At 35.7% G+C, this 27,737-nt stretch overlaps 1 protein-coding gene across 9 annotated transcripts in view; it reads right to left on the reverse strand.

Annotated features, from left to right (window-relative positions):
* The window catches only part of TMEM117 (transmembrane protein 117), a 444,048-nt gene that overhangs the window by 74,572 nt on the left and 341,739 nt on the right, over positions 1–27,737 (reverse strand). For all 9 annotated transcript variants that reach the window (XM_058558458.1, XM_058558460.1, XM_058558459.1 and 6 more), the window contains one exon: positions 2,618–2,777. In XM_058558458.1, coding sequence (XP_058414441.1) covers positions 2,618–2,777 — 160 coding nt within the window. The remainder of the gene's footprint in view (positions 1–2,617; positions 2,778–27,737) is intronic.

Genomic DNA, 27,737 nt, shown 5'->3' on the forward strand with positions numbered 1-27,737 from the left:
TGGAGGGCACTGAGAGAGCGCTCCTGGGGTCTAGACTTTTTTCTTGGGCAATGAGGCATCACTGATAACATTTTTGGCTGCAAAGTGACATGTACAACATGGCATTTCAGATTGAAAGGTTATGAGGGTGAGCTGCGTGGGGTGTATGGGACAAGAGGATGTCTGGAGGCAGAAGGCTCCACAGGAGATCATTTCACAATAGTATAGAGGAGAGTCAGGATCAGAATGGTGGTGGAGAGACAGAAGGAAGGCTGAGGCCACAAGAGACAGAAGAAAAGATGAATCCCGGCTGGCTGACTCAGTGTTGGGGGAGAGAGAAAAGGAGTTGAGACCTACTCTTTGGGCTCATTTTCAACTCCTCCTTGGATTAGACACCTATCAATCTGGCTTTTGAGGCCCAACCTCTCTCCTCTTTCCTTTGGGACTGCCTCACCCTGTCAGTTTATGAATGGGCACAGGACAATCCAGTCCCTGCAGTCTCCTCCCCAGGAATCTGGAATTAGGCCTGCCTGAGAGCTAGAGAGTGGTCTCTCTCTGAGGTGTGGACTGTGGCCATTTTCTTCTATGTGAACTGGGAGGCTGAAGAAGCTGCTCTACAGTAGGAGAGTCAAAGAAAGCAGAAGCGAGGGGGAAAAAAAAAAGAAGATGAGAGAGAGAGAATAAAAGCTGGGTCCTGGTTCCCTGTTAAACTTAAGTCTCTGCTTTCATGTGTCCCTAACATGCAACTGCATCCATCTTCTTTAATTCTGTAGGACATCTTATAATGCAGTGATATATTCCCCCTTTGATTAAGCTCACTTGGCAGGGTGATTGTTAGCCTTTATTGGAGCCAAAATGGTCCAAACTGATATATTCCTCAGCACGAACTCTCCATCTTCAGTCAATTGGTGCTCTGGCTACTCTTAACACTTCAGCACTTTACTGACTCCACATTTTCATGCCATTTCCTTCATCTAGAATGTCTTTCCCTTCCCAATCCTGCTGACTCTGCCTGTATAAATCCTGACTATCCTTCTTTTCCTCCATCTCTCTTTATTAAGTACGTTTTGAGTGAGTCCATAATATCCGCAATTGTAATGTTACATTTTCCCACTCCAAGTCCCTGATTTTAGCAAACTTATTGAAAGACTAACTAAAACTATATAAAGAGAGTAGAAGATGATAGATGGTAGTAGGAAATCAGGAAATTTATGCTGTCATACATACAAATTTAAACAAGCTCAAAAGACAATGGTCTACTTGGCTACTAACACATTTGACTCTAAGATGGGTTCAAAGAGGTACCAGCAGGTCACTTGGCCAAAGCAGATGTTTTACATAAGAAAGTATATTAGTTAGGAGTATTAGATGGAAGAGGATAAAAATAGCCTTTAAACAAGTAATGCAAGATACATTATTGCATAAGTGCTATAAATTCAATTTTATAAATGTCCAGAGGAGGTCCTATAGCAAATGAGAGACAGATATGAAACCCGCCAATGCTTTCTTACTCAAAGTCCAGGGCTTTCTCCACTATGCTCAACTATCCCCCAGGAGATATAAAGAAATACATCAATTTTCAGATGAGACAGAAATTGAATTTTATATAATTTTTTAAAACAATAATGTATTTTAAATTGTCATCCATTAAAACAATAATACACTCTAGGAACCATCTTAAATCTAACATCTGGGCTATTGTATATACCAAAAAAACCAGACTGTTATTCTCTTTTAAGATACTACAGAATCTCTTATAAAAGCCTCTTTTTACCTCTAGAAATGAGAAAACCAATCTGCTATCCTGTAAAATCTCACATAAATTCAGAACACAATGGAGTTTACTTCCCCTTCAGCAATGGTAGCCTTTGTTCGGGTGACTTATAATGCCTCGGGAGGGGAAAACCCAAAATTGCCTTATGAAACCAAGAAGAAAATGTCTAGCAAATGGATGGACATTTAATGAGCAAGATAAGGTGCCAAGAAATAGTTAATGTCTCTTTCTGCCCCATTCAAAGGAACACTCCCAAGACTCCAAAGCATTCATGCCAGAAGATTACATGAGTAGCCCTGGTTAGTGCACTGCTATTGTACAAACAGTCTGTTGCTAAGCAGGGCAGAAATATTGTTTACATGAGAATGCAATGATCTCTGGTGAATACTGAAAGAAAGTGATAATTTCCATAAGCAGAAAAAGCATTTTTACATCACTCCATTTCAACTGCTATAAAACCCTGAGTTGCTTTGGCAATTGCATATCCCTGCTTTGCTGGCTTTCTATCATCCTCATCTCTGCAGCTTTCCATTTACTAAATGACAGGGGTTGTTTTGCTTTGTTTTGTTTTGTTTTTTTTCCTTGAAGCCTTGGCAGAAAACTCCACCACGCTGTATGGTTTCTAGGGGCCCACCTTGCAATGTTCACATAATGAATTTTTGGTGCCCCCTCTCATAAAAGCCCAAGTGGCTTATCCTTCTGGTAAAACTGCTGAAAATATGATCAGAGAAGGTCCCAACAATAGCAACTGTAAACCATGCACTTCTCTAGCTTTACGAAGCCGTTCACTGTTTAGGGCTGGTCACACTGAGAACAGAGCATAGAGGTGCTTCAGTGAGAGGAGGGAGACAGAAAGACACTTACCTGCATTACAATAAGGAGGTCAAAGACCAAGATGAAAGAAGCCAGGAATGCTCTGGAAACTTCATCACTGGGCAAAAATCCCCGATTCAGCTTGTCCCAACTGATCCAGTCAGTTGTAATGACCAGCACAACCACAGAAGTCAGAGTAAAAAGAACCGTCCTGTAAGGAACAAGACACTCGATATAATAATATAGACAGTGGAGAATGCATGTTATCTGTGCCGTATTAAATATCTACCCCTTGCCAAGTACCTACCCTAAGGCATAGTCACCAAAAGGAAGATGAAAAAAGAAGTAAATTAAGTGCTTTCTTTCAAAAGCAATCAGATAAAGGTATGACAGCATCTCTTCCAAGATTTTCTCTAAAGAACATTAAGATAATGACTACAGAACAAATAATTAACAATAAAAATTGCAAATGATCTCGGTTAGTACAATACATATCCCAAAGAGAACATTGGTTGTAGCTCTCATTACATGTGCATCGTTTTACTGAGGATAGTGGACATACATATGTAAGAACATAAGGCAGATGGTGAATGGGTAAGGAAGTCCTTGGATTCCACTATCATCCTACAAAAAAGAGGGATAGTCAGACTGGTCCCCACAGCCTGACGAGCGCCACAGAGAAACCACCTCTACTTGCCAACGGTATAGCCTCTTATCATAGGACTCATGTTATAGATGACCTGTGGTCTAGTGACTTGTCTAGGTCACACTGTGTCTGATGGCCCACTTCTTGTTATAAGATACTAGGGGCCTGAGATTTTCTCTCATATATCTTTGTAGCCCCCTAAAAATCTTGCTTAATGATATGCAGATAGAATTCAGTGAATGTTGAAATTGTAACAATTATCATTTAAGTTATTTATAAAAATAAAAAAATATATAAGTCTTTAGTATTGACATTCACAGTAAATCTAAATTGTGGGCAGTGAAAATTTAATCTGCCAGAGAATTGTTTATAATGTAGTTAAGCCTGTGTTTTCAGAGCTGTATTGGTATCTGGATGTTGTTTTGAATTGTAAAAAGGAAAATAAAAAAGAAGAATTATTTTGAAAATAATTTTAATCTAAAGGAAGAAATAAATAAATAAAAAGGAAATAAAGAAGAAAAGAAAAATGGAAGAAAAAATATGGAGGTGAACTAATATCTTAGAAGAACATATAACGATTTTGGCAATTAACAAACTGTTTTTGCCCTCTAATGTCTTATAATTGATACTCAAAAAAGAATAATATAAACCATTCTAGAATTCTCTTTTCAATTGAACAAAGTACAAATTTCTAAACCAAAATTTTGGGTTTCCTTTTCACAACTTCTTATTTGGAACAAGTTATACTTTGATATAATGAATACAATGAACCCCTCCTTAGATCTTTCCCTCCAAGAGTAGAAAAGGTAAATAATTTGTTTTTCAATTTTGGAAAATAAAAATTTCTAATAAAACTCATTTTATTAAAATTACAAACTCTCAAAAGAACTTGTCTCATGATCTCCAAAATATAAATAACAGAGCATCTCTGCTACCCTTTAGAATACCTTTGATCATTTCCAGAAATTCAAATGGATTAAATGAGTATGGGAGAAATCCTAAATAATTATTAAAATTCAATAGAAAGAAATCGCAACTATTATATAGTCAAAAACAAGAATAATGGGATTTTAAACACATTTTTTCTCCAAGTTAAGCCAATTTGTTTCTGTTTTTGTCATTTTGAGTTTGATAAACTTTAAGCAAATTTGAATGAAATTGTCAGAATTTCTTTTGTCAACAAGGAATATAACAACCTTCACGAAAGACAGACAAATATTGACTATTCTTCAAAGCTCCTTTTGGTAATAATGGTATTTCCTCATCACTCTTGGCTTTTCAACTGCGTGTCTCACAAGGATGCTACGAATATATACACTTCCTTGGGATGCACTGTATGGCTGAAGAGGTTGGTAAATAGTTGGGGCCCCACTTCCCTCAAGCTCCCCGTTCTTTGCCTCTCTAGCCTCCTTCACAAAGCCCCCCACCTTCCTCTTGTCCAGCACTACAGTGTGAAGCGCTGGTGAAAGAAGGGTTCTCCAGCTCCTCACTCTAGCTCTATGGCCAGTGTCCATTTTATTGGTCAGAGCCTGTGGTCAACAGGTTAGTATTTTTAATATCACCTCTATATTTTCCCCAAGAGATACCTAGAAACTCCTTTAGTGAGCACAGATTACATAGGAATTCATACTCTAATGTTACTTCATTGGTCTAAATATGTAAACTGACACTATAAAATTAAATACTCATTCATAGGCACATTTTAGGTGTCAAAATCCGGGAGTTTGAAATAAGTGTCTTCTGAGCAATCAGAAACCTCATCTATTACAAGATTTATAAAGGAGTTATTTTTATTCATGCTAATAATCTCATTGTGAATAACATCATCAAAATTAATCATTAAAACTTCTTGGTAATTGGAATTTATCATAATACCTGTTGTGTGAGAGGTTCCTAAGACCAAATCTGCACCAATTCACCCCTTGGGTGTTTGCTTTATTTGACATATTTTATGTATCCAATAATACTCTTTCTAAGAGCTCTTCATAGGTGTTTTCTGGCTTTATTAAGTACTTGTATTTTGACAGAGTATTGCTACAGATATCAAGAAAAAGTTACTAGTAATATTTTATTACTCCAAAGGGAAATTAAAGGAGGTATTCTGACTGATATTTAATATTCAATACTATAAAAAGAATAAAAATGGCAATCATTAAATATAAATGTATACAGCTCAGAGAGAGAGTCCTAAAAATAGTCTCAAGAGAATGGAAAAAAGGAAAGGAAAAGCACGACCAAAATACGTTAATTGGTCATTCCACCTCCAAAATTAGATTCAGTGCCTTATCTAGACATAGCTGCAGAAGCAAATGTATTGCATATGGTTTGTTTTTCTGAGCCACTTCTTGTAAAATGCATAGACTTTATCATGCTATGGTAATTCAGTCAAAACACCAGTCTAAGAGAGCCGTGACTCAGGTTATATGAAATGTCACATTTATATGAAACTGCTAAGAAGGAAACAGTAATAATAGCAAACAGCAATAATAGCAAATTAATGGCAGGCATATAATAATAAGTGTTTTATACAAATTAACTTGTATAATCTTTACTACAACCCTAATGACACCACCCCTAATTTACAAGTACAGAAACTGAGTCACAGAAAGTTCAAATAAGCTGACCTCGGTTACAGACTTTATAAGTTCTATAAAATACAAGATATAGGTGGTATAAGATGATTCAAACCCAGGCTGACTCATGACAACCTGCCACAACCATTATACATACTGCCTCTAATGTGAAGCACTTGAATATCACCCTCCTGTTACCATGTTTGTAGCTAAGATTTCATTTATTTTCCTTTTCCATTGTAAGTATCATATTGGAAAATAATCATCTAGAAGTACTTAACATTGAAAAGTAAAACACCGAGACTGACAAGGACTGACAGGAAACAGTTAAAAGGAATATTTTCATGGTAGTGAAAATGGAACCTCATGGATGCTGGCCTTCGATACAATATCCTTGGGTTTTTATTTAACCAATATGGTTGAAAAGATGTTTACGCTGGACCATGATTCTTGGGGAGTTCCAGCTTCTCTTTTTAAGCAGCATCCAATTAAACAATTATCTAAATTATTTCCTTTCAGGCTGCAGCCAGCACCAGCAGGACACACTGGCTCATCAATTCCACTGTCTCTGGTTTCTGGCTGCCAGTCAAACGGAAAGAATTCACACATAATTACCAGCTTGAGTGGTTAGACTCACGTTCATGTTTTCAAATTTCCAATTTGTTTGCTTTTCCTCAATTGTTGCTAATTCCTCTTAGAGTAATAGGAACTAGAATGCGAGACCAAGAAGGGTTAACACAGCTTTTTTAATCCAATGGTTCCCAACCTCTGGGTTGGGCTCCTGGGAACCACAGAGCTGTTGGTAAGAACATGTGAATTTATATGTGCACTACAAGCTGTTGGTGAAGTGAACAAATAAAATGCTTCTAGAAAGGTTAAGGACATGCTCGTGTCACATAGACTGCCAGTGACAGAACTACCATGAGAATTTAGAGAATTACCATGAGACTTCTCTGCCAGTGACAGAACTACCATGAGAATTTAGAGAATTTAGAGAATTACCATGAGCAAGGACACACCCTGTAGTAAATCACTTTCTCTCTTCAGCTAGAAATCTGCAGATAGATATTCTCAAAAATTTCATATCACCTTGATCTCATCTGGAAACATACTCATTGTATAGCCTACTCAAATATCTATTATATATGGTGATCAGAGACAGGGTAGTGCACAGAAGTAAATCCAGATAATCCCTAAAACGTGGTTTAATTCATAGTCTTAACCATAGTCTTAACTTTGTGGCTCCATTGGGATTTGGAGTCTGTAAAGGAAATGATTAGACTCTAATGCTGTCCTTCACCTTAACTTCTTGATTTTTTAAAAATACTGAACTTCCATTTAGAGTTACTAAACAAGTTAATATTGTTTCCCTTCTTCCATTCCTAATCACTTTAAAATAGACTTATTGCATAGTCAAATAGACTGAAAGCAGGTATTAAATCAAGAGAGAAGAATTGACATTAGGTTCTAAGGACTCACTCACTTAGGGTTAACTATCACATCACTTCATTTTGATTAAACCAGGTAGTGGGAATGCACAGAGTCTCCTAACTAATATATTATAAGTTGAGCCAAACAAAATTGTCAAAGTTTGACCATGTTTTATCCTACAAAAAACAGCAATTTCATGTGACTCAACATAATAAATATGCTTCTATGTGTTTTAATATATTAGTTATTATTCATGCTCTAAAATGTTTATAATCTTTGGCTCTAGTCATGAATATTATATTCTTTCATGATCATGCTGCACAATTATTGTAACACTTTCTAAAAGGGAATAAAAATCACTTTTATTTCTTCCTATAATACTTGTGTTAAAATGTTAGAACTCAATCAAAACAAGTCAGATTGTGTTTCATAATTCTCATAGCAAAATAAAAATTTGAGAATCCAATAAAAACTAAAGGTTTAACGTTACCACTACAATAAAAGAATGCATGGATCAAGGCAGCAAACTTAATTTTACAATTAAGTTATCATATAGTCTCATATTTCAAAGCGCTAAATACATAAAGTGAAATGTGACATGGCAATGGAATTTAAAATGATTTAATATCATAATTTCTAACCATGTTGTTTAAAGGGAAAAATACAACAAGCAGGCATAAGCAGAAGAATGCTTTCCTTCACTTTCCATTGCAAAACCAAGAGCCAGCTCAATCACCCAGCTCCCCTCTCAACACTAAGTACCAGCACACAGAAGTCACAGATGGCCATGGGAGCATGCCAACACTTCTCATTTTTCTTGTTTTGATGATCAATGTTGCCATTGCAACTCTGTGAGAAAAATAATCACCATATGGGTCCTCAAGCCAGTTCATACTGAAATATGTGAGTTTACTCAGTACCGTAGGCTAGCTGATGAAACCAAGGCTGCACCACAGGAAGTTGGTAGGGAAATGGTTTAGTGTCCTTCCGGTCTCCTACTCTTGAGATCAGAAAGCACTAAGGGAACACAAAGGTAATGTTTGCTAAGTGACCTAGTGAAAGAGCACAGATTCTCCATATGGCTTTTATTAAGTAAGTGCCACCACCAGTTCTTGGCCAACTTGAACACATTCATTAAGATAGGATCCCTGAGAAAAGAGATGCAGTTATTAACTCATCTTGTTTGTGGCTCCATTGGGATCTGGAGTCTGTAAAGAAAATGATTAGACTCTAACGCTGTCCATTAAACTATCCATTTCTGTGTTATTTATCTTTATGCCTCTCTGTTACTCCATGAAGAGAAATGCCGTGAACACAGCAGGAGCTCGAAAAGCACTGAACAAATTGAAGTGAAGAAACAACTTTAACTCTTATTCCTGCAAAGCCATGAAAGAGGTGGCTGAAAAAGACATCTCTGGGTTGGGGCATTTGGCCACGCAGATTGTAATTTATGTGAAGAGTCTCCTGACATCCTAATCTATGTAAACAATGCCCCTTGGAGTTCTGCAGTATCCAACTATTGCAACCTTATGTGGGACCCTGAGCATTGGTAGTCTTGATATAAGAGGTGGCAAATGAGATGACCATATTTTTTTAGTGGCTTGAATTTCTCTAACTATGTCTGAGTGATGTTAGTTTACCCAGAGGTACTTAAAAGTAGCTTATTGATATAGAGCATAGTTAGTCTTAGTCAGGAGAAAGCATTTTAGTTTCTTCGTCTTTCACAGTTTTAGGTTTGGAGTAAAACATACGTTTTAGGAAAAATAATACTTAGTAGACTGCAAAGTCCTTTAGAATATGGACTGTGTCATTTATTACTGATTACCGATGACCGATACATTATTGGTACCTAAAAAATAGTTGAACGAATAAATAAATCTATTTAACCTCGGGTAGATAATGCTTGTTCCTTACCCTTCACCAAACTCAGATGCTACTGTAATTGATGGTACATCCTCCAGTGTTTACAGAGCAAAGAAAGAGGCCTCTGCAGTGCAGAATCAGGTTGGATGGACCTAATAGGCATGTTAATCTTGTGTGTCTCTTAGCAAACTCACCAGCCCAATTTTTCTTCCTAGTGAGTTACCTTGTATATACTAAATAATTCACCAATTCAATAAAGGGAAGCTTACAAAACATACTCTACTAATTGTTACCGTGGGTATTAAATATTACCACAAATTCAGTAATAATATAGGGCTATAGACAAATGTCCATTAACTACAGATAATGTCAGCAAGAACTATACCCATTATTGTTTAATAAAAATAAAATGATAGCTATGATACTCCAAACACACTTTTAACTTAAAAATGCAAAGTAGAAATGTTAAACTGAACATACAAAGTTGCATCTTTTTCCTGTTATTAAATTTGCCTTTAAAAAAATAAGAAAAACTAGGATCTTGTCAATTAGGGTTGAGCAGGATGAAAGTATGCTTTATTTGATTTTAAAAATAGAATGAATTTACATACTGGGTTAAAAATAAAGGTTTGGGTAAAACTTTGTGACTTTGATGAAGCCAAGATGTTTACATAAGTCAAAACCAAGGCCAAGAGTATATTTTGAGTATCATCTCAAACATCTCTTGAAGAGGGTATATCCTTAGGAGACTGGCTATTGGGCAGAATGCTTTCAAAACTCTTCACAAGTCCCCTGAAAGAAAAAATCTTTACAATGACTTTGGGAAAATGATATAATGGCTAGGATAATAGATATTATGAACATAAAATACTTTTTTTAGTGAAAGATGACTATAAAATAAACAGGAACAGAAAAATTCCCTTAGGTTGTACAAAAATATTTAAAGGAAGTAATGTATGTCACAATGGAAGAACAAAAAATTAGTATTAAGATTCATAAAGACACACTTCATTCTTGAATTCTAAGTGGAAATATTTGAAAAAGCATCTAAAGCTTTATTACTGCAGATTTATATTTAGTTTCTTGGAAACTTGCAAAGAATCTTTGATTTATTTAAGAATAATTCAGGACAAACTGAAAAACAAAACAAAACACTACTTCACTCAACAATAGGGAAAGAGCATGCTGGCATTAGCAATCAGAGGACCCACTCATAATGTTGATTTAATTAAGAATTGATTGTTGGGGGGCCGGCCCGGTAGCACAAGCGGTTAAGTGTGTCCGCTCCGCTGCGGCGGCCCGCGGGTGCGCCGGTTCGGATCCCGGGCATGTGCTGACGCACTGCTTGTTAAACCATGCTGTGGAGGCATCCCATATAAAGTAGAGGAAGATGGGCACGGATGTTAGCCCAGAGCCAGCCTTCCTCAGCAAAAAAAAAAGAGGAGGATTGGCATCAGATGTTAGCTCAGGGCTGGTCTTCCTGACAAAAAAAAAAGAAGAAGAATTGATTGTTGGCATTTTAAAGGCAGATCATCAGCCTTCTCTGGTCAAGGCAGTGGAGAATTTTGAAGCTATGTAAAAAGTGTAATTTCATCAAGAATTCAGAAAGCCCCTTGTTAGAAAATGCTATTTCAGGTAATGTACGAGATTGGAAAATAGTATTGCTTTTTGAATGAGAAAATCATATTGCAATTCATACAAGGGCACAGAGAATTCAAGAAACATTTGTTGAGCATCTACGGTGCCAAAGGCACACAGAGATAAATTGTAGGGACACAGGAATGATCTCTGCCCTTGAGGAATTGTCACCAATTGAAGGATGCCAATATATACAAAACAATCATACCCAAAGTTAAGTAAAAACCATGAGACTACAAAAGTTTCCAGGAATATTTATTCATGTATGAAGGGTGGCTTTTAGGTATTAGACCTAAAAGATGAATAGATCTCTACAGTGGAAAGGATATTGTAGGCAAAAGATAAGTTTAAGAGAAAATATAGAAATGATAGTGTACGGGTAGTGAAGCATGGGGGAAGAGTGGCAGATATTTCCCGAGTTTCTAGATTGTGTGACTAAAAGGATTGTGAAGCCATTAACTGAAGCGAGAAATACGAAAGAAAGCAGGAATGAAATATGTACTATGAATTCTGTTTTGGACTCATTGGATTTAAAGGGCTGGCAGAAAATCTCTATAGGAATGAAGAACAGTCAGCTATAGATAGGAATCTGGATTGAGGGAAGGTCAAGTCTTGAATTTTAATTCATTCAAAGACAAGTAATTGTTAAAGTCATGGAGAGGAAGAAAGTTCTTCAGGTAAAAAAATAAAATGAAAAAGAGAACAGGGAAAATCAAGGACAGAATCTTGAAGATCACTTCCTTTTATGATGACTCTAGAGAAGATGGAGACTGATAAGGCCAGAGATATATGAAGCGATAGATGAAGAGATCCAAAAAAAAACAATATTATAGAAGCTAGAGAGAAAAGTAACTTCAAGAATGAATTGGCGGCCCAAAACTCCAAATAGTACATAGAGTTTCAAGGGATAAAGACTGAAGATGGACCACTGTTGAGGATACTTCTTTCTTCAGCACAAGACTCTTTTGGAAATTGCAAAACTGGATGTAATACAGTTTCAGATATTTTCTCTGTAAACTTAGATATGGGCCTAATTTGTCTTCTACTTCCAGGATCTCTACTAGTAAAGAGGAAGAGAAAATTGAGGGAATTATTTGGGGAATTCAGTTTAAAACTATTTGGTTCAAATCGACCAAGAAATTGTCAGTTTTATTAAAGTTTACCCAAATATCTCAGGCAAAGGTATTTCATGATTCAACTTGCCAGCATGTTTTAGGAACTGACAGCAGCCACTGAATGTCATTCTGTTTTGTAGAAATGTATTTCTCAGTAACAGATTTTGACTTCGACTTGATGATTTCCTTATTAAGAGAAAGTAGTTAGCATCTAGATTTTGAGGGACGACTATCTATCAGTACAAAATTATAAGACAAAAATATCTCTAATTTTGAGTATTTTATAACATAATTAGGGAAATGAACTATAATCTAATTAGGAAAAGAAGACTATCATGTATCAGACTATAATCAGGAATAAAGGAAAGTCTTAAGGAGACACTAGAATTACTCGGTGCCTCGAGGGAAGGGAAAAAAAAATCAAGAGAAAGAATCATCTCTGATAGAGGGATAAAATTGGTAGGAATTACAGATCATCTCTGATAGAGGGATAAAAATGGTAGGAATTACAACATTGTGTTGTGAGGCAGTGGATAAATCTGCCTAGCTACGGCAAAGGATAGGCGTATGGATTGGGTAGCGAGCAAAATACCCAATTGGATATTTATAGGTGAGACCATATTATAACTGATGGTCTTAAAAGTCTCCAATGAAGGTTTGATTTGATGCCATAGAAAATAGTTCCTATTGATTGTTTTCTAAGTAGTATAATATCCTGCAAAATCATTGATTTGCAGGATGGATTCAGTCCTGGATGGAAGTGAGAGCTCAGACTGAGTAGGAGTAGAAAGCAGACTATTACAGCGATGCACAAATGATACGGTTGTAACTAAATTGTAATGATACTCAGGACAAAAATAAAATATATTTAAAGTAAAGTTAATAGAACTCATGCTAAACTTGGATGACAATTATGGAGACAGGGAAGCTGAAGAAAGCTCATCAGAGAATAGAAGATGATGAGACAATTATTCAGATGCTTTCAGAGACCTACATTTGCTTGCCCCAGATACCCTAAGCACTTATAGTAGGCAAAATTCTAAGATGACCCCCAATGATCCTTGCCCTTGTACAATCTCCTTTCCTCAAGTATGGGAAAAATCTACGAATATGATGAGATATCACTCCTGTAATTGTGTTACCTTATATGTCAACAGGAATTTTTGCAGATTCAGTCACGATTTTTAATCCGTGGACCTTGGGTTAATTATAAGGGAGATTATCTGGGTGGGCCTAAGTTAATCACATGAGCCCTTTAAAAACAGAGCATTTTCTCTGGCTGGTAGTGTAGAGGCAGTTGGAAAGATTTGAAGCATGAGAGGTAGGTTCTCTGTGGCTGAGATGGAGGAGGTCACAGGACAAGAATATGAGAGAGCCTCTAGGAGCTGAGAGCAGCCCTGGCAGAAAGACAGCAAGAAAATGGGGACTTCAGTCCTATAGCTGAAAGGAACTAAATTCTGCCAACAACAAAAAATGAGCTTGGAAAATACCCACACTCCAGATGAGAATGCAGCCAGCTGACAACCTGACTTAAGCCTGAACAGAAAATCCAGTGACATCTTGCCAGACAACTGACCTACTATAACCATGAGATAATAAATGGGTATTTTTAAAAGACACTCAGTTTGTGGTAATTTGTTATGCAGCAATAGAAAACTAATACAACTGTAGAAATTTAGGATTCATGGGATCCTAAAATGATTGCTTGTTGGAAATATTTCCAAGCCAGATATAGAAAAGAAACACTTACCTCTTGATATCTAAGATAATTAAGACCAACTAAAATCATTACCTATCCAAACTGAAGAATAAACCTAGGCTTCTGTGGGATATCTATTCACAGGAAAATGCTCATTGAATTAGAAAGCCAAAATTAGCCTTAAAAGAAAATTTGGCCCAGGGGCCGGCCCGGTGGCGCAAGTGGTTACGCGCGCGCGCTCTGCTGCAGCGGCCCGGAGTTCGCTGGTTCGGATCCCGGGCGCACACCGACGCACCGCTTGGCAAGCCATGCTGTGGCAGCATCCCATATAAGGTGGAGGAAGATGGGCATGGATGTTAGCCCAGGGCCAGTCTTCCTCAGCAAAAAAAGAGGAGGACTGGCAGATGTTAGCACAGGGCTGATCTTCCTCACAAAAAAAAAAAGAAAAAGAAAAAGAAAATTTGGCCCAGTTACTTGTCTCGAAGTGCACAAATGATTGTACAGGGAAGGTGTATCTATGTCTTTTCTTAAAATTTAACAAGAAAAAATGATGCTTTCAAAGTGCATCCAAGCATATTAAAATGCCACATAATATCTAATTGCAATTTCTCTGAGTTAAATTTAACTACCATGGCCCTAGAAGATTATTAGTCAGGATCTACTCCTTGAGAAAAACTCTTCATACGTTTAAAAAGGAAATCTCTTTAAAGGAAAGAGAGGAATTGGTTTCTATTCGTGGCTCATGCTACTTACTTATGTGTACTTGGAAAGGTCAGTCACCCTTTCAGGCTTAATTTCTTGATCTTGGAAATGATGATAATGATTATGATGATGATGAAGAAGAAGAAATAGGTGATGAGGATGATAGCAGTTAAAATGAGTTAGGTAGTTATAATTATATTATTACATGCATATACTCACTCAATCCTCAAACCAGTCCTATGAGGTTAATACTATTAACCACTTCCTTTTGCATAAGGAATATTAGACTTTGAGAGATTAAGTAACCTCTCCAAGATCACAAAGCTGTCAAATATGGAGCTTAGATTTAAACCCAAGTCTCCTGGACTCCAACATCAAGCTCTTTGCCACTATGCTATTCTGATTTATCTATTTATGATGTGATGATTGAATAAAATAATATATGTGAGATAATATCAAAAATTTTAACTGTCATTACATTTAAAAGAAAATAGTCCAGTCATTCTTTAGTCTTTCTTGTCCAAATTATTCAACAGGTATTCAAAGATAAAGCTACTACAAATTATCTCACTCACGAGAAGTTGGGGAAATTTTTTTTCAAATTATAAGATTAAGATTTTTTTTTTTAAATTAGAGATGATGTGTTTAATACACAAAACCAGATTTCTCATTGGTAGTAACTTTCTGTGCTTTTTTGGGTAGCATTAAGTGATAAAAGGGCCCCCCACTCTGGAGCTCGGCTTGTGCTGGTGCAGGCACAGAATATCTGATTTGGCCCAAAGGGGACTGGGAGAGTATCATCCATAACTTGGTGAAATAAGGTATTTTAAAAAATTATCATCATGTTATGATTCATTTTGAGAATATTTAAAGGATCTGGGGCATTGCCAGTCTCTGTTAGGTAGTTTTCAAAGGGAAGGTTTTCTTTTAAATATAAAATTTGGATGAACGAAACTCACCATGTTCAAAGTTGTAAATTTCACTTCAGTCTGCTGGCCACATTCCTTAGGGCTACAGTTAGACTCAGCTCTCTAACACCCTTCATTTCCTTATCTAAGAAAACGGGCCTCTAATGCCTTCCCTTCCAGTTTAGGGATTTGAGAGGGTAAAAGACTGATTCATCTCATTTTTCCTCACTTTCACTTTAAGATTTTTATACCTTTTCCTGGTACATGGATCCTCTGACATTGGTGATGCCACATGAAATTAAATGCATGTTTGATAACAAGATTTGAGGACTGCATGAGTCCAATAGCACTATTATAGCACACTGGATGGGAACCCCAAAAGAAATGTCAAAACCACCATGCTTCTTATGCTGTGATAATAGTTCAAAGTGCTCATTATGAGATATGGGAGGCTATAATGTCACTACTGCTTGGTGGAGACTCTTTCTTCCTACATTATTCCCCTACCAGACGCCAGAAAGGCCACTACTAAGGAGAAGTGAGATGTGTGTAGGAGGAGGATGTGGGGAGCTGCCATAGAATTGAAGCTTAACTGTGGAACAATGCAACATAAGGAAAGAAAAACCATAAGATGAAAAGAAAAACAAAGAAAACATTTTCTATCCCTTCTTCCTAGTGCTTAGCTGTATGACTCTTGATCCTGAGAGAGGTTTCTGAATCTATCTTTTCCAATGGCCTTACTCCATGCTTTGTTTTTCCAAATAAGCCATGACTAGACCCTTATGCATGCTTACGCCAAATCTCAAATTCTTAAATGTTTATACTTGTTAGGGAAGCACATAATTTTTACCTTTTTTTCTGAAAGTCTTGTTTGCAGGGGTGTAGTAATGGACTCTTAGAAAATGTTAAACCCCAAGTGGTTGAAAATTAAGAAGCCATATAGTTTTTAGGTACTTTCCTGGACATTCAAAGACAAAAATCTTTTACTTTAAGATGATAGACTGAGTACTTTTGCTAACCACCCCAAATCCTGGTGATGTTTTAATGAAGATATATAAAAGGAAATAAATCCTTAACAGCAATGAGAATATAAGTGAAACAGAGATTTTCATGAATTTCCAGAAGATACTAGATTTGGACACAGGTGGCACAGAGTGAAGGAAGCAGGAGCTTAGGCACAGAGGCTCATCAGAGAGGTCTTCATTCCATTGACATTTCAGAGAGGCTCAAAGCAAGAGGATGGCATATTTGAAAAGCAGGAAGGGAAGTGCAGTCGAAATAAGGTTGGTAGACCTCTCTTTACTCTCTCACCTTACTATTCATGATATTGGACATTGGACAACTGACTGAGTATGAAATCAGAGATTCTATGTGACCTTGGCAGTGGTTACATGGTTTTCCACTTGAACAGATTTAATGTCATCACCTTAATTGCATGGTGAGTCATATTATTTGATTCTTCAGTGAAGTAAATATAAAATTATAACATTTAATTTAAAAACCATTAATGGGTTTACAAATGTTGAACTGAATCAATAGACAAAACACGGAAGATAATTACAGTCCCAATGATAGAATGTGTAATTGACCTCAACAATGTAAAAATAATACAGATGATAGAAGTTTGGACGGTAAGAAGGCAGAAGAGGCAGAGAGAAATATGCAGCCATTATTTAAAGGTAAGAAATAGAAGAACCAAGAGTAAGAAAATAAATAAGAAACATTGCAAAGAGTGGGTATTAGAAGGTAGTATAAGAGAGTAAATTTCCCATCTTTGATAGTTTGTTATTAATAGTTACTGTTTAAAGTTGATAAATCAAAAAATACAGTAATAAAATTATTTAAGATTCTAAAAACCACAAGAACTAAATATAGGAAGGGTTTTGAGTCGTCACTCGGGGAAGGGGACTAGGGGTGGTAGTGGTGTGCTTTTCAGTTTATGTCTTTGGTGCTATTTTGAGTTTCAGTTTTTGTTTTTATCATGTGCATGAATTACTTATAGGGAAATAAAAATATCACATAACAAACCAACAGCCATCCTACTTTAAGTGTCAGACAACAGAGACAGTAGAAAACTTGTCTTAGATATCAGACCTCCATAAAATTAACATTATTATAAAACACAGGGGAAAGTTTCCCCAATTCATATAATAAATCTGGCGAAGATAGTGAAAAAAAGAAAACTATGGGCCAATCTTAACATGAAATAGTGCTCATACTCATTGAACTTCAAGGAAATGAACATTTAAACCACAAAGAAATACCTCCACGCACCTATGAGCTTGAAAAAATGTAAATGTCTGACAATACCAAGTGTTGATAAAGATATGGAGCCGTGTGAACTGAATGATAGGTGTTTAAACTGCTACGACCTCTTTGGAAAACTGTTTAGTATTATTTAATAAAATTGAAGATGCACATATGCTACAAGCCACTTCTGGGTATACGCTCTGGAGAAATTCTTGTATGTGCACAGTAGAATATTTCCAGCATTACTGATTATAATAACAATAAAAGGGTAGAAACAACACTAATACAATGGATATCTAAATCATCTTGTATTAATTCAAAGAAATATTTATAGAGATGAAAATGAATAACCCACAGGTACACCAAAAACACAGGGGAACCTCACAAACATAATGCTGAGTGAAAAAAGCAAGATGTAAAAGAATATGTACATTTACATAAAATTCAAAAATGGATAATCATAATATATTATTTAGAGATGCCTGTATAGTTGGTTAAACTATAAAGAAAACCAAATAAATGATTATTACAAAACACAAGTTCTAGTTATTTTAAAGAAGGAAAGAACTGTGATCTAGGGGTTTTTGGGGTCTCCACATTTGCCTACTTCTTCACTGGAATAGTGGGTACTTGATAGATATTATTTAAACAGTATACATATATATCACTCTTTCATATATATATTTCTCACAATTAAGAAAAAATAGGAGAGCCAGACTGGTGGCATAGTGATTAAGTTCAGCGCACTTTGCTTTGCAGGTTTGGGTTCATGGGTTTGGATCTTGGTCACAGACCTAACCACCCATCAAGCCATGCTGTGGCAGCATCCCACATACAAAAAATAGTGGAAGATAGGCACAGATGTTAGCTCAGGGCCAATCTTCCTCACAAAAAAAAAAAAGAAAGAAAAAGTTAAAAGAAAAAATGGGGCTTCATTTCTCCCTGAAAAATAAAAAGACACCATAAAAAATAAAAATAAAAAGACACCATGATCAAGTAGGACTTTTTTTTCTTGGAACTTAACTGATGAATAAGTTAAAGGATAAAGAACATCTTCAGGAACACCAAAAAAGCATTTGATGCAATTGAACATCTTCTTCTGATAAACTCTTAATAAATATCAATGGAAGGATATGTTTAATATGATAAAATATCTAGATAGTCTTTCTTAATGATAAAACACTTAGAACATTCTAATTGATAATAGAAATGAGTAAAAGTAAACACTCCTACTTAAGTATAAATCTAACACTATGTACACAACATGTACAAGATCTATATGAGGAAAACTACAAAACTCTGATGAAAGAAATCAAAGAAGATCTAAATAAATGGAAAGACACTCCATGTTTTTGGACAGGAAGACTCAATATTATTGTCAGTTTTCTCCAAATTGATCTATGGATTCAACACAATCTTAATCAAAACCCAAGCAAGTTATTTTGGGGATATCAAAAACTGATTCTAGAGTTTATACAGAAAGGCAGAAGATCCAGAATAGCCAACAAGATATTGAAGAAGAAGAAGAAAGTCAAATAACTGAAACTACCTGAATTTGAGTCTTACTATAAAGTTACAGTAATTGAGATAGTGTGGTTTTGGTGACAGAATAGACAGATTAATGGAATAGAATATAGAGCCCAGAAACAGACTCATACAAATACAGACAATTGATCTTTGACAAAGGAGCAAAGGCAACCCAACGGAGAAAAGAGTCTTTTCAAAATGGTGTTGGAACAAATGGACATTACTATACAAAAAAAAAAAAAAAAAAGAATCTAGACGATGGCCTTATACTTTTCACAAAAATTAATTCAAAATGGACCATAGATCTAAATGTAAAACACAAAACTATAAAACTTCTAGAATATAATATAGGAGAAAATCTAGGTGACCTTAGGTTGGCAGTGAGTTTTTAGATGTAACACCAAAGGCACAGTCCACGAAAGAAAAAATTGATAAGTTGCATTTCATTAAAATCAAAAACTTCTGCTCCAAGAAAAACAGTTAAGTTAGTATTATTCCAACTAGATTGTTGTAAGATCTTAATTGTAACTGCTAAGAAAATCACTATTGAAATAACTTAAAAAATATATAGTAAAAGAAACAAGGGAATTTAAACAGTACACTAGAAAATATATATTTAACACAAAAAAGAGAGTAATGGAAGATTATAGGTATAAAAAAGGCATAAGATACACTGAAAACAATCAGCAAAATAGTATATATAAATCCTACCACATCTTTGATTACATAAAAGATACATAGATGAAACACTCAAATCAAAAGGCAGAGGTTGACAGAATAGATCTTTTAAAAGTATAGTGTCTAAAGAAGAAGTAAGACACAATTTTAAATTTTATATTTCAAATATTTTCAATATCAGATTCCAAGACACAAATAGTTTGAAAGCAAAAGAATGGAAAAAGATACATCATATGAACTGAAACCAAAAGAGAGCTGGAGTGGCTACACCAGTATCAGACAAAATAGATTTTAAGACAAAGATTGTTCCTAGAGGTAAAGTAGATTGTATAATGATAAAAGGGTCAATCCATAGTGAAAATATAACAACTATAAACACATATACAGCTAACAACAGAGCTCCCAAATACAACAAACAAAACTGACAGAACTAAAACGAGAAACAGATAATTCAACAGTAATAGTTGGAATCTTCAATTCTTCACTTTCAATAATGGATTGAACAACTAGACTAAATATCAGTAAAGAAACAGAAGACTTTAACAGTACTATAAACTAACTGGACCTAATAGACATTCTATCTTTTTGTTAGGAATATTCCACCTAACAAAAGCAGAATATGCATTATTTTGAAGTGCACATGAAACATTCTGCAGGATAGACCATATGTTGCGCCATAAAACAAGCCTCAGTAAATTTAAAAGGGTTGAAATAATATAAAGTGTGATCTCTGACCACAATGGAATTATATTAGACATCAATACTAAAAGGAAATTTGGAAAAATCACAAATATGTGGAAATTAAACACACTTCTATATAGCCAACAGGCCAAAGAATATATTGCAAGGGAAATGAGAAAATATTTTTAAATGAATGAAACAAAAACACAATACACCAAAACTTATGGGATGCACTATGTGTTTAGAGGGAAAGTTAGAGCTGCAGATGCCTATATTAAAAAAGGAGAAAGATCTCAAATAAATAACCTCCCCTTATGTCTTAAAAAACTAGAGAAAAAAAACAAAAACAGGCCAAAGCACAGGATGAAGGAAATTGTTGGGAAAGGCAGTCCTGTGTACGCAATCTTTTGACCCCCACAGACCCCAATGGCTGCATAAGAACAGGCCTTGGCTTGGAAGACTTCCTTACCAAGAGATAAGGAGCCCTCAGAGCCTGTACTGGACTTGTCACCCTGTATGGGACTATCTTCCCCTGTTTCAGACACAACGTGTACTCCTTTGTTCTGTTTAAACATGTGCATCACATGGCACCTGGCCAACCCTACTGCTATATCTGTCCCCTGTGGGGGAGGGGACAGAGTCCTTCATTCTTGGGCTCAAGACGGGTGCAGGCAGGCCAATTGCCCTGCATTGGTTGCCGAGAGGAACCCACTGGCAATAGAGAAATGAATAAGAGACCAATACCCACGACTGAAGCTGCTCTGTCTCTTCTCTACTTGAGTAAAGCACTGTTTCATCCAGTGCTTGACTGTACTCTATTTTTCTTGGCAACTCCGATACCAAGAAGCAGTGGACAAAAGTGTTCAGACTTCTACTTCTGATGATAAGTAACAGCTGCCATTTGCTCAACAGAAATAATGAAGATCAGTGCAGAAATAAATGAATAGAGAATAGAAAAACAATAGAGAGAATCAACAAAACCAAAAATTGGTTATTTGAAAGGATCAACAAAATCGACAAATCTTTAGCTAGATTGACCAAGAATAAAAAGAAAGTAGATTCAAATTACTGCAATTATTAATCAAAGAGGAGATATCACTACTGACCTTGCAGACATAAAAAAGATTATAAGGAAATGCTATAATTAACTGTATGCCAACACATTAGATAATCTAGATGAAGTGGATATTTTCCTAGAAAGATACAAACTACTGAAACTAAATCAAGAGAACACAGAAAATCTAAAGAGATCTATCACAAGTAAAGAGATGGATTTAGTAATCTTAAAACTCTCCACAAAGAAAGCCATGTCCAGATGACTTCACTGGTAAATTCTGCTCAATATTTAAAGAAGACTTAATATCAATCCTTCAAACTCTACTCCAAAAATAGAAGAGAAGGGAATACTTCCCAACTCATTCTGAGGCCAGCTTACCCTGATACCAAAAACAAAGATATCACAAGAAATGAAATTTACAGAACAATAATTCTTATGAATATAGATGCAAATATCCTCAACAAATACTAGCAACCAGAATCCAGCAACATATAAAAGAAGATCATACACAATGATCAATTAGAATTTATCCCAAGAATGCAAAATTGGTTTAACACATGAAAATCAATTTTCTGCACCATGTTAAAAGAAAAATGGACCAAAAAAATCACATGATCATCTCAACATACAGAGAAAAATCACTTGGCAAAACCAACCCCAAAATTCAACACCCTTTCATGATAAACGCACTCAACCATCAGAAATAGAAGGAAACTTCCTCAACCTGATAAAGGCTATCTATGAAAAACCCACCAACATCATACTTAGTGGTGAAAACTGAAAGCTTTCCTCCTAAGATCAGAAAAAAGACAAGGAAGGCCGCTCTCACAACTTCTATTCAACATTGTGCTAGAGGTTCTAACTAGGCAATTAGGCAGGAAAAGTTAAAAAAAGAATATAAATCAGAAAGGAAAAAGTAAAGCTCTATCTATTAACATGATATGACCTTGTATACAGAAAATTCTAAGGAACAGACACACATACACACACGTGCAGACACACATTTGTTAGAACTAACGGAGTTCAGCATGGTTGCAGGACATGAGATCAATATACTAAAATCAATTGCATTTCTATACACTAGCAATGAACAATCTGAAAAAGAAATTAAGAAAATCTTTATTACAGCATCAAAAAAGAATAAAATATTTAGTAATAAATTTAACAAAATAAGCGTAAGACTTGTACTCTAAAAACTACGAAACATTGTTGGAAGAAATTTAAAAAGACCTAAATAGAAAGACATTCCATCTTGATGGATTGAAAGACTTAATACTGCCAAGATGGAAATACTCCTCAAATTTATATAAAGATTCAATGCAATCCCTAGCAAAACTCCAGCAGCTTTGTTGACAGAATTGACAAACTGACCCTAAAAATTATATGAAAATGCAAGGGACCCTTGGTATAAGGACAGACAGATCAATGGAATAAAGTTGAGTGTCCAGAAATCAGTCTATATGTCCATGGCCAATTGATTTCTGACAAGGTTGCCAAGACCATTCAATGGGCAAAGAATTGTCTTTCCAACAAATGGTGCTGGGACCACTGGATAATCACATGCAAAATAATGAAGTTGGATATCTACTCCACATCATATACAAAAATTAGCTCAAAATGGATCAAAGATCTATTGTAAGAATTAAAACTATAAAACTCTCAGAATAAATCATAGGAGTAAATCTTTGTGACTTTGAATTAGGCAACTATTTCTTAGATATGAGACCTAAAGTACAACCAAAGAAAATATAGGTAAATTGGATTTCATCAAAATTAAAAACTTTAGTGCTTCAAAGAACATCAAAAGAAAGTGAAAATACAACCCACAGAATGGGAAAAAATTATGTAAATTGTATATCAGATAAGGGACTTGTATACAAAAATGCATAAAGAATTCTTATAACTCAAGAATAAAAAGACAACTCAATTAAAAATGAGTAAAGAATTTGAATAGACATTTCTCCAAATAAGATATACAAATGGTCAATAAGCACAGAAAAAGATGCTCAATATCATTAGGCATTAGGGAAATGCAAATGAAAACCACAATGAGATACCATCTGACACCCATTAGGATGGCTAAAATAAAGGTGACAGACAATACCAAGTGTTGAGAGGATATGGAGAAATTGGAACCATCATTCATTCCTTAGGATTATAAAATGGTATAATCATTTTGGTAAATAGCTTTTTACTTCCTCAAAATGTTAAACACAAGATATATCACGTTACCCAGCAATTCCATTTCTAGGTATACATCCGAGAGAAATGAAAACATATCCACATAAAAACTTGTACATGAATGTTCACAGCAGCATTATTACTAATACAGTCATGTGTTGCTTAACGATGGGAATACATTCTGAGAAATGCATCATCATTGTGTGAACATCATAGAGTATACTTACATAAACCTAGATGGTACAGTCTACTTCACACCTAGAATATGGTACAAATCTCACGGGACCACCATCATATATGTGGTCTGTCATTGACCAAAACGTCATTATGTGGTGCATGACTGCAGTCAAAAAGTGGAAACCACCCAAATATCCATCAACTGATTAATGGATAAATAAAATGTGTTTTATCCATACAATGGAATATTATTTGGCAATAAAAAAGAATAAACTATGGATAATTGCCACACCATAGACAAACCTTAAAAATACTATGCTAAGTGAAAGAAACCAGTCACAAAAGACTACATGTTGTATGGCTCCATATATATGAAATATCCAGGATAAATACATAAAGATGGAACACAGATTGGGGGTTGCCTGAGGTTTGGGGGGAAGGGAGAAATGAGGAGCAAGTGTCTAATGGGTACAGGATTTTCTTTTGGGGTGACAAAAATGTTTTGGAACTACATAGACGGTTGTGGTTGCACAACTTTATGAATGTACCAAATGTCACTCAATTGTATATTTTAAAATGGTTAATTAATTTTTTTGTGTGTGAGGAAGATTAGCCCTGAGCTAACATCTGATGCCAATCCTCCTCTTTTTGCTGAGGAAGATTGGCCCTGGGCTAACATCCGTGCCCATCTTCCTCTACTTTATATGGGACGCTGCCACAGCACGGCTTGATAAGCAGTGCGTCGGTCCCCACCTGGGATCCGAACCTGCGAACACAGGGCCGCGGAAGCGGAGTGGGTGAACTTAACCCCTACGCCACCGGGCCGGCCCCTTAAAATGGTTACTTTTTTATGTCAATTTCATTTCCATAAAAAAAATAAAGACTGACAAAAGAAAGATATATCCTGAATTTCTACACTTGTCTCCATCTCAACTACTCACACTCTAGTCTCAGCCACTGTCCTCTCTCACCTGGACCACACGGACATGGATAACTACTGCTTATAGTTTTTGACTCCCTATGATACGTGCTGCACAGAACAGCCAAAATGACCTTTTAAACTTAAACCAGGTCATATCACTCACTTCCTCCAACGGTGTCTCATTGCACTTAGAGTGAAATCCAAACACCCCACCTTAGCCCTACATGATCTACACATTTTCCCCTCTCCACTGGCATCTGGTACCATTTTCACTCTGGCCTTTCCTCTGTTCCTGGATTACACTAAGCTCCTTCCTGTTGTGCAGGCATTCCATTAGCTGTTCTCATCTTTGCTTTGCTGGCTTCTTGTCATACAGTGTTCAGCTTAAACCTCAGAGAAGGTTTCTCTGAACTCCCAATCAGAAATAGCCACCCAATCACTCTTTTCATATCATCCTATTTTACTTCTTAAGCAATCTTCACAAAGCTGGTATTTTCCTTTTGCTTGTTTGTTTTCCATTTGTTTGTTTATCATCTACTATCCCCACAGCACATATTCTGGAATCATATTGCTTGGTTTCTACCCCAGCTCTGTCATTTTGGGGACAACTTACATTATCTGTACATAACTCATAGGATTGTTGTGAGGCTTAAATGTGGTCATGTTTACAGAATGCTTAAAAATGTGACTAGCTTTAGTATATGCTAGTTATTATTATCATCTATTTTGGATTCTTTTAGTGAACATCCATATAAATGACAAAATTCAATATTATTGTTACATAGTCAAACCACATCTTTGTATTTTTCTCCTCTTTGTTGGTTTTATGGTGTCTAGAAAAGCATCTGTTTTGTCAGATTTCTGTGGTTCTCTGAGTGGTTTGGTCCTCTGACACACATACACACATATACCATCTAAATAACAAAGATTGCTCATGTTGTCATTCACTTCCCTGGCAGCAATGAGGCGGGACATCTCTGCTCTCCTCATGCCTTCCCTTACATTTCCTCATCAACGTCATTTTCGTCTGAGGGATCTTTAAGTAGCCTTGTCTACTCTATCCCTCACCCCCAACATACTCTCCTCTCAGAAACACTGTCTCCAGTGTCCTGAGAGCCACACAGTTAAGATACCAGGTACTGAGGCAGAAAGCACAGCTGACCGGTCATTCCGAAGGTAAAAGCACGGCGTTAACATTTGTGCTTGGTGAGAAGAACAAATGCCACAGGGTGAAGCTTGACTAATAGTTATAAAATCAAGGAGGTGAGAGGGCACACTGAGAGTGGATTCTGAATTTCCAGCTAGTGGGAGATCTTTTAGGTAGATAACAGAGATGAAAACAATAAACAAATAAACCCATGAAAAACAAAAAACTATTCAGAAAAAAAGAAGTTATCTCCTAATCACCTGTGAAACTGATAGCTTTACCATATTAAACTGAATCCCTTTTATACGTACACAGTCAATGTTAGCCTATTTGTAGGTATACTGAGAACTCCTTAAATTCTTTAGAAAGCCACGAAATTGAGTATGTAACATTTTAGAACCTAAGACAGGGATTCTAATTATTGAGTTGAATTGTTGTAAAACATTAAATAACTCTATTACTTTGACAATGTTAATGTGATCCTCCAGGATATAAATGCACCTTTCCTGAAATAAATTATGAACTGAAAGAATATGGCTTGATTACTGTTTTTGTTTTAGCAGGTGAAGGAATATGTGCATTTTCTATTTATACTTTTCATGTAAAGTAATGTGTTTTTACATTATTTTTCCTTATGAAAGGCATAATGACAAATAATCGCAAAGAAGGTATAGCATCATCAATGGCAGGCCAATCAAACGGCTAATTATCTCCAGGGACAGCCTTCTTAACCAGATGGTATCATCTTGCTTTCAAAGTGCCATATCATGCAAGAGATGGTTAAAATAATAAATGCAGAACCGATTTCATGTTTTTTCTAAATGGCATAAGGAATCAGATTAAATAAACATACAAAGAAACATTACGTTTCTAAAATAACTTTATGTTATAGGTAAAAGCAACTCGGAATTTATTTTACCATATCATTAAACTTCCCAAATGAAAGTGTTATCTATTTCAAATACCAGCTTATTTAACTTAAATTTAAGTGTCAAGTTATAAATGCCACTACCTCTCTGTGACATAGCAAAAGGCTTATAAAAACATAATTTCAATAAAGAATTATTGCATAAAATATATAGCAGGGATTAACACAAATTCTGGTCAAGAGACTTTTTCTTACCTAGCTTCCATTCTTAAAGGTGACTGCTTCATTTAGTAAAACAGTAATATTAAAAATGAATCTGATGCCATGAAAATAGTTGCATATCATATTAATTCAACTGCTATAAAATTATACAATATGGAGCACAAACCACGTGAAACTTTTACTCTGGTGGCTTAGTATGAAGGTATTCATATCTAATGATTACCTTTGTACCTCAGACAAGATACCTCCATTTCCCTCGAACATGTGCATTTGTGGAAGCAACAGGAATAAACAGACTTCTCTGTTTTTCTGGTTCTACATTGACTGAATGAAGGATCCTCGGTCATGTCATAACTCCCTGCTTCAGTTTTCTACTTCCAGCTGAAGGAAAAGCAAGTTTCCTTTTTATCTCTATATTACAGCTTCCGGAAACAAACAAATAATGTGTATATGAATACATACACATTATCAATGCAAATTTATAGAAACTGGAATACACATACATACATACATACACCTTGCATAATGTACGTGTGTGTGTATAAACTAAAAAATTTGTGGTACTATTCAAGTTTTAGAATGTTGAATATAATCAGTGCAACGCTTTTTTCTCCCTCCTTTTAAGACAGAGCTTATCTTTTGAATAAAAATGTTCAGGAAAAGCTCTAGAGAAGTTGGCTCACACCTATATTAATCCTTCCAGGTTTTCTTTTTACGTAAAGCCCACATCGATTTTCTTTTAATAGCAAAAACATTGGCTGTTTACATTCCATTCATTAAACAGGGTAATTTTCCAACTTTGAACAAAGGTCATTATCTTGTAATTTGTACCCAAATCAATAGAGAATTATCAGGAGATGAATTTTACAGAACTTCATTCTGAAGG

Source organism: Diceros bicornis, chromosome 17, assembly GCF_020826845.1.
Source record: "Diceros bicornis minor isolate mBicDic1 chromosome 17, mDicBic1.mat.cur, whole genome shotgun sequence".
NCBI lineage: Eukaryota > Metazoa > Chordata > Mammalia > Perissodactyla > Rhinocerotidae > Diceros > Diceros bicornis.